Source organism: Protopterus annectens, chromosome 14.part0 (assembly GCF_019279795.1).
Source record: "Protopterus annectens isolate FY-2018-M chromosome 14.part0, PAN1.0, whole genome shotgun sequence".
Classification (NCBI taxonomy): Eukaryota; Metazoa; Chordata; order Ceratodontiformes; family Protopteridae; genus Protopterus; species Protopterus annectens.
In genome coordinates, this window is record NC_056748.1 from 26,022,633 (window position 1) to 26,035,236 (window position 12,604).

Sequence of the window (12,604 nt, forward strand, 5' to 3'; positions counted from 1 at the left end):
AAGGGAAGTCCAGCCACCCCTATGTTTCAAGATCTCTAGTATGTCTCATAGGTTCATAGGTGTTTACTAGGCTAATGACCACAAGGGCCTCTTTAAGCCTAGCCATGTACCCCAAATCTCTGACAAATTTTGATACCCTTGATAAGTATAAGTATGGGTATGGGACATTAACCCTATACAGGTTACCTTCAACATTAGAGATACTGGAGCCAAACCAGGGATGAATTGCCTGTTTCCCACTCATCCTGGCCCATGCTTACATGGGAACCTTCCCCTTTATCTAAATCTGTATCTTCTGTGCAAGACTCTTTGAGGGAGTCTAAGTGCTTCCTCTTGCACTTCCTCTTCAGTGCCATCTCCTTGGTGGGATGGGCCAGAGAAGAGTCTGAAGGGAACATGACCATGGTTGGATCCTGAGGTTTCTGTCCTCTCTGTCCCAGGGTAGAGGCTGGAGAAAGCTCTGGGTGAGAGGTAGGGCAGGGTTGTTGGTTTGAAGAAATTGGAATCGACTGTGAGCCCACAGTGGATAAGGCCCTCTCCATGGCCTGTAAAGCAGGTTCCCATAGAGGAATGGGAGCCCGGAACTGAAATAAACTCCTTCAGAACCATGGTCCCATCCCACACTTAGGAAGCCACCTCTGAAGCCGGTATTGAGCTTGTGTATTCCAAAGCCCCAAGGAGCATGGATGGCTCCAACAAGACTGGAGTAGAACCATGGTCCCAGGAACCGACAACGAAGCTATGACCCTGAAAGGTCTCCAGTTCCAAAAGAACTGAAGAGCTCAGGGCAGGTATTGGTGCCAGAGATGCAGATCTGGTTGGCACAGAGACCGTCGAAACCTGGAGTGTCACCAACGAGAACTCTGAAGGCTCAGTTGGTGTCAGAGGAGGAATAGCTGAAACCATGGGAACTGTTCCAGAGCCAGGGAAGCTAGGAACCAATGAAGAAGCTAAATGTCCCACCAGCAGGAACTGATCCACCAGCCTCAAAACATCAGACTCTGAGAGGCTCTTGGTGGAATGGATTGAAGAGACTGACAGGGAATGGGGTTTCTCCAAGAATGGGCTTGGAGGTCAGTCTGAAAGGGTCCACTGTTGTCCTAGGCCTGTCTTGAAAAGAAAACTCCCTTGGATCTGAAACAGATGGAACTGGGGAGAGAAGCTGTGCTGAAGTCTTGTCCTTAGCAACTGAAAATGCCAAAATAGTCTGTGCAGAAACCGGCACCGAGACTTGGAGAAGCTTCCCATTTGGTTCCGCAGAAACTGCGGGAACCGGGGAGGTTCTAGCCATCTTAGCAGGTGGCGCTGATGATACTATCTTGACCAATCAACTCCTCTTCTTACATTCCCTCATACTTGGAAGGCATGTAGGAAGAACACGAAGGAAAGCAAATGTTAGTTTTGGATTTAGATGAACCAGATATGGCCTCATCAAAATCTGATTTAATAAGGCCTTTCAAAATCAGCTTATTTTTACATTCTACAAGGGCCCAGTGGCTGAAGCTGTGACAAATATCACAGTCTTCTTGAAGATGCACTGGGCCCAAGCAGTAGACACAGTGTGTGTCCATCTGAATTTGGTAGTTTTCTATCACACTTCTGGCATCTTTTGAATCAAGAAGTACCCTTTGTCTTCTCTGCCATATCTCATGCGCGAGCGCACACGCACACACACACACACACACACACACACACACACACACACACACACACACACACACACACACACGCACGCACAAACAAACACACACACACACACACTTATGGTTATGGGCAGGAAGAAATAAAAGGAAAAGCTAAGTTGCTAAGTTTTTTAAGTTTTTTTTTCTTTTTAACTGGGAAAAAGGACATACCAACAATGTCACTGAAGGTTCACCGTTACGGTAAAGGGAAAGAGAAAGTGAAAGGAAAAGTACCAACAATGGTACAAAAGATTTACCAGAAAAGGTAACTAGAGGGGAAAAAAGAAAGGACATACTGCCAATGATGGTATTAAGACAGAAAACACTAAAACATTCAGGAAAAAGCCTAGAGAGGAGCTGGGCAAGCGAAATAACTATAGAGAAAAATAAATAATCTGCTCAAGAGCTGTAGAGGAGAAACTTGTCTGATCACTAATGAGAACCGAGGTAATCATGAGAGGAGCATTATGGGTAATGGGGTAAGCTCAAGAGTTTTTGGAAGGCATGAGCTGGAATAATGGCAGAGTCAGTTCCGAGATATGGAACCGAACCCACAGTCAAGGATTCAGTGAAGATTGACAACATCAGATCAATTGTTAAGGTAGGTCTAAAACCAAAACATAAAGAAATACCTGTGACATCTCACATCAAATGTAATAGAAAATGTAGATTTGTTTTAAACAGAAACAGACACCTGAGACCATCTGGGAGGTAGCCTGAAAACTTTAAGCAACAACCAAGATCTTTAAATGAAAAGCAGTGTGGTGCATTAGGTGTGTATTAGGCCAATGGCCCTGGAGCCCTTACAAGCCTAGCCCATAGAAGTGCCCTGGCATCATGCCATCGTTAGTTCCCGGTGTCTGTATCAAGTAGAGCCACTGGAGTGATCCGCAGGGGGAACTTTCCATTTCCCATCCACTCAAGATTTCTCTTGAAAATGGCCAGTAAGGTGCTCGGCTTGACATGTATGGGAAGTCTATTCCAGAGCATGGGCAGTCTCTGGGTTATGAACCTGTCCTTCCAGCATGTTCTGCTGATTGTGGTAATGAGGTTGAGGTCCCCAGAGCATGTGGTGCAGAAGGATTGGGATTTCTTTAGGTATAACATTTCTAACAGGGCTGGGTCAGACATGGCTTTTTAAGTCAAGCAGAGATCACCTCGTAACAGATGATATGAGACAGAGAAAAGCTGGAGTTTTCTGAGTCTGTCCATGTAGGGCATGTGTTTAAGGCCTGGGATCCTCTTCATGAGGTACTTTTGTGGCCTTTCTAGCTGTTGCAGGTGTTTAGTGAGGTACATGCCAAATGGGGCATTATACTCAATGACTGATCTAATGAGGGAAGAGTAGAGAGGGAGGATGACCTCTTTCTTCCTGGATGCAAAACCCTTGGTAATGAGATGTGCCACATAGAAGGACTTTCTGACCACAGTGGCAATGTGGTGGTTGAAGGAGAGGTTGCTGTCAACCAGTGTCCCCAGATCTCTTATAACACCTTCAGTGTTCAGTGGGCTACCAACAATGTGGTAATTAGTGGGAACAGAGTTTTCCCCAAAGGGAATGACAACGTATTTTTTGGCATTAAGCTTAAGACCATGGTTTTGACACCAGTCATTGGTCTCAGTGAGGCCTTTCTGCATGATGTCTGATGTCTACATCACTTGGAGAGTTAATAATGGCTCCCAGCTTGCAATCGTCGACAAACTTGGTCAGCCAGAGTCCCTCCAGGTTGGCCTGGATGTCTGAGAAGTAGATGCCAAACAGGAGCGGAAAAAGCTGCATTGTTCTGAGTATCACTCATCTCTGCATTTAATTTTGATTTGAAGCTCTTCATTTAAGGTTTGATCACTTCTATTTTGTATCTTATTCTAGTATCATGAGTTAATAGGAGGTTATCAGCCTAATGGACCTAGGGCATTTACAAGCCTAGCGGTGTTAAAACACAAGTTCTCCTATTGAGCATAGTTAGATGGTTGTTAGCAGAGCATTTTTGTGATCAGCACTGAATGGCCCTGTCTGTGAGGGATATAGGTGCCACTCCAGGGTTGAATTTACAGTCACCCATCCAGTTGTCAAGTTGCACTGAATAGGGTCATTGAGGAACACTGCTTCACATGCAGTGGGAGCCTATTACATAGGAGTGGCAATCGCTGGGAGATATATTGGTCTCCCCAGCATGTTCTGTTTATGTCACAGGCTAGTTTGAGATCCCTGGAGCATGTTATTCTTGTCCCATTTGATTTTTAGATGTCCAGCATTTCCAGTAGGGCAGGGTGCGAGACTGCTCTGTAGGCCAGCCATAGGTTACCTGTCAGCAGCTTGCAAGATATCCAGTACAGTGACAGGTCTTTCACTCCTTCCATGTATATCATGTCATGTATTGGAAGACCTGGATTCTGCCAGTCACAAACCTCTGTGTTTTCTCCAGTCTCTGCAGGTGTCTGGTGAGATACAGACAAAAGAACACTGTACTCAATTAGTGGTCTGATAGGGATAGAGTACAACAGAGCTATGACTTCCCTGGTCTTGGATGTGATGGCCTTATTTATGAGGTGCACAAAGTGGAGTGTGTGTCTCACCACTATGGACACACAGTAATTAAAGTGTAGACTGCCATCAACATGTGTTCCCAAGTCTCACAACACTGTGTTTGAGCTTAGAGGGATGCTATGTATATCATAATTAGCAGGGGTACTTCACTGCCAAAGGGGACAAATAAGGCATTTTTTTTTTGCTTTGAAGTTCAGTCTGTGAGTTTGGTACCAATCATTTGTCTGTGTCAGCCCCTTGTGTAATATGTTAACATCGTTGGGAGACTCCTTATAATTGCGTCCTTTTGACAGTCATCTGCAAACCTGGTAAGCCACAGGCCATCTACCCTTCCTTGGACTTCAGAGAAATAGTTTCCAGACAGTTGACGGCCCAGCACAGATCCTTGTGGTATTCCATTGGTAAGTGGTCTAGCTGCAGTCCCCAACTTTGACAGTGTGTGTTCTGCCGGTGAGCCAGTCGGCCATCCATCCAGTAATGAATGGGTTAATCCCCAGATGGGAGAATTTCTCCATGATACCTGAATGGAGTACAGTGTCAAAGACCTTAGATAACTCACCATTGGCAGCATGTCCTGTTACCCCTCATCCAGGTCTTTCGTGTCATTATCAAAGAAGTCCACTAGGTTTAATAAGGAAGATCTACTCTAGACAAAACCAAAATGGGTTTGGTCAATTGTGTTGAAGGTCACCTATAGCTCTGTGGATAAGGTCCATGCTGATTTCCTTCCATTGCCTTGCAGATAAGGCTTTTTAGGCTTATGGGTCAGTAGTTCTAGTTCTGCATGTTGGAATGAACAAAACCACGGAAACCTTGCACAAACACGCCAGAAATGTAATAGTAACAACCAGTTAAACTGTTAAATCCAAAATAGTCGCCTTAACGTTGCTTTATTCAAAAATGTTTTCGCCTTGCTGAATAGCTTGGCTTCATCTTTCAGCAAGGCGAAAACGTTTTTGAATAAAGCAACGTTAAGGCGACTATTTTGGATTTAACAGTTTAACTGGTTGTTACTATTACATTTCTGGCGTGTTTGTGCAAGGTTTCCGTGGTTTTGTTCATTCCTTCACCAGTTTGTGCGTTTTTTTGCTGCATCTACCTAGTTCTGCATGTTAACAGATTGATGTGCTTTGCATATCACACAACATTTTATATTAATTCCTGTAGTGTAAGTGATGTGTGTGTGATAAAAGTACTGAGACACCAGGGTTGCAGTGCTTGGGGAGAGGCAACACATGGCTGCATTGTAAATATGTGACATACTGTCAGGGTCTTCAGTTTGTTGCTACGTGTAATTTCAAGTGATAATCAGAAATGGACAGTAAACAGCAGTGATGCATAATAAAAATTAGTTTTCCATAGAGTGGCGAGCAAAGTGTTTGTGCATGCAAGATACACATTTCCAGTACTTTCCCTGTTTGCAAGCAGTTAAGCAGTGTGCAAACACGAGCAATACTGCTAAAGTCTGACAGTACAGTCTATGAAACATACCTGCTGCTTAACTGATTCTGTAGAAGCAGGTGAACATTCACCGACACATTTCGTTTTGAGCTCGTATGATACTGGTTATGAATCCAGGTGTATCTAATACTTTTAAATAAACAGTGATAATGCAATGACATTAATTCTTTATAGTACATGTGCTGCTGTGTTTGGCATAGAGCAACAGGGTTAAGCAACATTAGAGATAACCGCAGTATTGTACCACCGCTCACTGTTGCTTCACATTGCTGCATGATGCAAAACATGGAGAAAACAGAAAGGCCAGAAAGGGAGGGGATCCATTGCTTTTTCTGCTACTTGTGTGTTGTGTGAGATTCTATTTTTTGACCAGATTATAGGTGTTAAAATGGGGTAGACGGGAAAGTAGTGAAATGGGGAGGAAGCTGGAGGGGGCAAAGAGAAAGCAATACAGGAATATGTACAAGGGAGGTAGGAAAGAACCATAGGTGTCCATTTTTTCAACAGTAAAAAATGATCATATGTGCAGAATATTACCTGAATTTGGATCGTCACCTACAGAGAGAGGGGTAACAACATAATCATGTTGTATAGCCAATTGGACTGAATAGTGTGCGTCAAGAAGAGGTGTGTGCAAAATGGAGAGCTAATTGTTGTGGGATAAAGGGAGGTGGTAAGTAGCCTGGGGAATTCTGGATTGCTGACTAGTCCTAATGCCCGAAGACCTGGTCAGTTACACAAGGTGGATCCACTCAGGTTAAGACTTGTAGGGATGTAAACCTCCAGTGTTTATGACAACAATGAAAGCAAGTAAATTTAAACAGTACAAACTGCCAAACAGAAAAATATAACTTTGAAAAACAGTAATAAACAAATATAAGTCAAAAACATGTATGTTTTCACAGTGAGAAAGTCAAGATTAAAAACATTTCAGAAAAGGCAATTTTGCAATAAGGCCATATAGTGAATATTTTTACATACCTTAGCTATTTTGTCTGCAGTTTCTTTACAAAACTGTGTGGGGTTTTCAAAATGTTGGATTAAATGTGGCAGGAGGCAAAGAATGTTTAGTGGAAAACCTAGAATTAAAATGGATCATGGTCAAAGTAGTATATTATAATAAAAAAAATTCAACACAACTAAGTTAACATCACAATCACTTCTAATGACTAATCTAACAGTTATGGGACCCAAAAACAAATTCTAAAGGATAAATACTTAATAAATAAGGGTTTCTTATGAAGTATGCATGAAAGTCTGAAAAGCAGTAGTAAAATATTCAAAATGAACTGCAGACACTTTTGTTTCAGTTCATTATGATGCCACACAGAAAGTGAACATGCAGGCTCAGTCTGCAACTTGTCAAAAATTAATCTTGCAGGAAAATACAGTGGTGTAAGACCTTACCATAACAGTAGATGTCCTACTGATCACTTCCGGGTTATCTCACCAAACAACCTGGACATCCAGCCAGGGTACCAAAGCCAAAACCTTCTATAGAGACATATGTCTGACATATGACCTAAGTCTGCAGGCAGAAGGGTATACAAGAGGAGGAATGAGTATAAATCCTCTATCTCTAACCCAGTAAGCCTGAAGAGGCCTGAGAGACTAAAGCAACTGGTCTGCTAAGAGGAGAGGGGGAAAGAAAGACAATGACCCCATCAGCCCATGAGGAAAAAAGAAGGAAGAACCAGAGAACAGGAAAGAGAGAGAGAGGCAAAGGATACTGCAACAGTGATCAGCAGGACATGTTATGATAAGTTCTTACCCAACTGCAGTATATCCTTCCTTGGATTACTGTTGCAGTATTCCAAACTGCTTGGTGATTCCCAAAACATAAGAGGTATGAAGGGTGGATGGAGGGGAGACTGGAAAACTGTCTAGTAATCCATAGAGGACTGAACAGGCGAAGGCAGTCCTGGATTTGGAAAAGGCATTCATTCTGTAATGTAGTATGCACAGAACGCCAAGTACCGCCTTCTAAAATTGCTCTAGAGTCAACTCCCTTGAAAAAGCACCAGATTAACCCACTGCTCAAGTAGAATAAGCTTTTGCTGGAGAGGTTATGGATTTGCCATGCTGAGTTGTAGCAAAAGGAAACTGATTTAGAGATCCAGTTAGCAACAATTTGCTTAGAAACTGGGTTTCCTAACTTGGAATACTGGAGAGAGACAAACAACTGGGCAGACTTGTGAATATCCTTAGTCCTATCCAGGTAGAATGCAAGCTATCTATGCACATCAAGATAATGTAGACTCCTTCCTCCCTTATTTTGCAAATTAGGGAAGAAAGTAGGAAGATTTATGGTCTGACTGACAGACAGTTCATTTATTACTTAAAGCATGAAGGAGGAAACGGCCAATAAAGGAGCACTGTCTTTATGAAAAACAAAGAAGGGAGGGGCTGCCATAAGGCCTGTAGCTAAAACACTTGTCTGGCAGAGGTGAGGACTACTAGAAGAATAGTTTTTTATGTTAGTTCAAAAGGTGGGAGAATGAGTTTTTCCAGCATAGACTAGAGGTCCCAAGCAGGAAGGATAATTTTTCTTGGAAATTTCAGGTGGTGTACCCCTTCTAAAAGCCGGTTTCTCTCTAGTCTGGATAGAAGCAGAGGATTCAGAGGTTGACACACAGATATGGCTGAAATGTGTGCATTAACAGATGAATATGCTAGGTGACACTACAGCAGCTCACACAAATAAGATAGGACTGACTTGGTATTAGCCTGTTACGGGTCCAGATTTTTAGCCCAACACCATACAGTAAATCTCTTCTTTTTCTTGCCCTCCTGGAGAACCTTAAGCACATCCTCAAAAAATTGGGGTCTAAAAAAATTGGTGTCTAAAAGGGATCAGAATCCTATAACCATAATGACAGGGTGGGCTAGAGAAGTGAGCCCTTCTAATGTGTAAGCATGTACACTATGGGTGGAAGCTTCTGGTGATGGCCCTTGGCTACGTGGAACCAGTACTGTCTTGGTCAATATGGAATCAAATGCAAAATATTTGGGTATACTCTTTGAATTGTTAATAAGACAATGGGAAGAAGTAGTGGTGGAATGAAGGCATACAAGAACCTCCCTTGGAAAGGGAAGGGCACTGAGTCAGTCTTCCAAGCTTGAGGACAGTAGGTTCTGGTACAAAAGAGTGGAAGCTGTAACTGACAGCGGCAAAATGTTCTATCTGTGGCACCCCTCATTTATGGACTATGTATACAAAGATCTCCCTTGTTCAGCATCTATTCATGATCTTCTCTTGATTTGCTCAGGAAGTCTTCCAGGACATTGTCCTGTGAGGGAATGTAAACACTTGGAGAGGATTGGTTTTGTGGCTTGTTCCTATGACAAAAGAGCCAGTCTGCACAACTTTTAACATCTGGTGACCCCCTGCTTGTTTATGCACCACATGGTTATTGTGTTGACTGTGAACGCTTTTAAGGGACCAGGTTTCTAAAAATGGGAGATGATCTGCAGGGCATGATCTCCTTCAGATTGCGGTGATCTGATATAAGATTTGTAGACCACTGTCCCTGAACAGCTCATCCATGATCCCATCCCCATGCATCATCTGATGACCATGTATATGCACCTTCTGTTGTGGAGGACTTCAGGTGCCACTGGATCTTCTTCATATGGAGTCTGGCAAAGGGGACAATGGGAATGATTTTTGCTATGAATTCTAGAGCTCTGAGAGTCTGTCTTGCATTACAAGATTAAACAGGAAGAGAAAAGTAGCAACTTTAGGTTTTGCATTTTGTTTAGAGAAAGGAAAACCTATATTAGGTTTGGTGTCTAATCTTCACTTCTGGATTGGTTTCACTGCAGAGATTTTAGGTTAGCTGTAAAACCCAGGCTCTGAAGTAGGGCCAGAGTGAAGCTAAGATGAGTCAAGAGCATTTGTTGAGAACATGCCAGTATTAACAGGTCATCCAAATGAGGAAATGCCCAGATTCCCAGAGTCATGCAGTAAGCTATGACTGGGGAGAGGCACTCTGTGAAAACTATGGGGGCAAAGCAGAGAACTGAAACTGTGATTAGCCAGTAGAAAACCTGAAAAACTTCACATAAGCAGGGTGAATATAAATGTGAAGATAGGCATCCTTTAGGTTCACATACATCAGGAAGGGTTGTAGAAAAATGAACAAAAGGGGAGTTTGCAGGGACAACATCTTGAAAGATGGGAGAAAAACAAAGGTGTTGAGGGTGGAGAGATCCAGAATCAGTCTCCTCCCTTTCTTGGGATGAGGAACAGTTTCTAAATAAACCTTTTTCCCCACATACTCTGGTGGAGTCGGTTCTACTGTGCCTTGCTCAAGCAAGGTTTGAATGATGGGATAGAGCAACTGTACCTGATTTTGTGGAGGACAGGGGATGCAAATGAATGGAGGCGCTTCTTTACAGGTCATTCTGTACCAATTCTGAATGACTAAAAGAACCTATTTGTCTGAAGTGATGAGTAATCATTTTAAGCAAACCTTTTAGATAGAGAGATGTATGAACAGAAGGGTGAGGAGGAGCAAGGGTAGTCTAGCAGACTTGTCTAAGTAAGAATGCCAACAAGATCTAGTGTCCCTGCTTGGTTTGTCTTGGAATCTTTTCCTAGGCATTTTTATGACCTTTTTGAGATGGTCTTGGTTCCCTGCAAGTGAAGAAAAGTGAGTTCTGCGAGGTAATTCCTTTGATATCTTAGCACAGAAGTAATAAAGATTTGTCTACAGTCCTTCACAATTTTACATTCATTCTGAAATTGTTTGAAAAGACTGGCAGCATCCTGACCAAACAAAAGGTCCTTGTTTAAAGGACAGTCGAGGAGTTCTGTCTTAATATCCTCTTGGATGGAATAAGAACATAACCACGAATACCTTCTGATCACAGACCCTGCAGCAGATGCGCTGCAGGAATCTTTTACTGCATATGAGCTGCATTTAATCCTGTGCTTAGCAACTTGGGAAGCCTAACAACACCATAGCTAATGCCTGTTGTTTAATGGCAGGTTCCTCAGAGGGGGACAATGCTTTATTTAACTTGACCAGAAAGTACAGTTGTGTACACTTACCATAAATGTAGATGTTCAAGTGTATTCACTGTTGCAGTCATCACACTTGGGTTATCTGCCCGCAGTCTGCCTGAATACCAGAGTCTTTGGATTTCTGCGTCGGATGCTGTCGCTTCTTCCATGATGTCAGGTCGTCAGGGGTAAAGAAAATACAGCCGACATCATTACATCAGTTTTTCCTGCCCCAGAAGTCAGGAGTCCCCAAAATAGGAAGCAATTACATGTGGAACACCCCCAGCAAAAAGTAAATACCATTGTTATAAGATATGCCCAAACAAAAGGGTAGGTAGAAAGTATAGAGAAGTCAGGGGGCTGGAGGGAGGGTAACCAGGACTGCAACAGTGAATAGACTCGAACATCTACATTTATGGTAAGTGTACACAACTGTACTATGTTCTCTGTGTTTCACTGTTGCAGTCATCACACTTGGGTTAATTCCCAAAGCTGAAGAAGGGTGGAGGCAGTTAAGAAGCATTAAGGCTGGCTAGCAAGCCTTGCAAGACTGATGCGGCAAATCCAGCTCTCGATTTAGAAAAGATAGGCAAGTGGTAATGCTGGTGAAGGTGTGTACACAACTCCAGGTTGCAGCTTCCAGGATATCCCTAGTACGGACTGCCCTGAGAAATGCTGTAGAGGCTGAGGTAGCTCTAGTAGAATGAGTTCTGATCCTCTGTGGGGTAGGTTTTCCATGGTGTTTGTAGCAGAAATGGATGCAGTGTGCTATACATTTACAAATGGTTTGCTTTGAAATGGCCTTGCCCTCTGCCCCTGTAGCAAAGCTGACTAGCAGCTGGTCAGATTTTCTGAAAGGTTTAGTCCTGTCCAGGTAGAACCTAAGCTGTCTGTGCACGTCCAGGGAGTGCAGGATCCTTTCCCCTTTATTCTGAGGATTAGGGAATAAGGTTGGGAAATGAATGGATTGGTTTAAAGCCACACTAGATACCACCTTGGGCAGAAATGATGGGTTAGTCCTGAGGGAAACCCTGTCTGCATGGGAGATAATGAAGGGTTCCACGGCCATAAGGGCCTGCAATTCAGACACTCTTCTTGCTGAAAGTGATGGCTAGAAGTAAGGCTGTTTTCCAAGAGAGGAATTTTAACTCTGCTTTAGCAGCAGGTTCAAAGGAAGGAAGCGTGAGCTTTTCCAGTACAAAGTTAAGATCCCAGGCTGGAGTGGGAGCTCTCCTGGGGGGTCTTAAATTTGTGGCTCCTCTCAGGAACCATTTGACCAGAGGGTGAGAGAAGAGGGGTGGCTCAGTATTGTAATGAGCTGAGATAGCACAGGCATGAATCTTAATTGAAGAGAAGGATAGGCCTTTGTGGAGCAGTTCTGTTAGGTAATTTAGGATTTAAGAGAGGTTGGGCATGGTTGTGTCCATTCCCTGAGACTGGCTCCAAGAACAGTATCTTTTCCATTTTTCTGAATAGGATTTCCTAGTACTGGGCCTCTTTGCCTCAAGAATGACATCCAGCACCTGTATAATGAGGGTTGCTGGTGAAGTGTTCAGGGGATGAGCCAGGCTGCTAGGTTCAGAGATTGTAGCTGAGGATGCAAAATCTGGCCTTCCTGCTGGGACAGCAGGGAAGGTATCTGAGGCAGGTGCCATGGTGGCACTACTGTCCGACAGTGCAAAAGTGGGTACCAGTGCTGGCATGGCCAGTCTGGTGCAATCAGAATTGTCCTTGGCTTGTCCTGTTTGATCTTCAGTAGAACCTTCGAGAGGAGGGGCAGTGGGGAAAGGCACAGATTGAGAGGTTTTCCCATGTAAAGGGCAGGGCCATCCACTTTCCATGCTTGGCTGTGGGGAGTTCTGGTGCAATTTTTAATCTTGGAACCACCATGAAGGTATTGAGAAT

At 43.4% G+C, this 12,604-nt stretch overlaps 1 protein-coding gene across 1 annotated transcript in view; it reads right to left on the bottom strand.

Moving 5' to 3' along the window:
- Positions 1-12,604, bottom strand: part of FRYL (FRY like transcription coactivator) — a 3,917,685-nt gene that overhangs the window by 964,025 nt on the left and 2,941,056 nt on the right. The window contains exon 45 of the mRNA XM_044055727.1: positions 6,673-6,770. Coding sequence (XP_043911662.1) covers positions 6,673-6,770 — 98 coding nt within the window. The remainder of the gene's footprint in view (positions 1-6,672; positions 6,771-12,604) is intronic.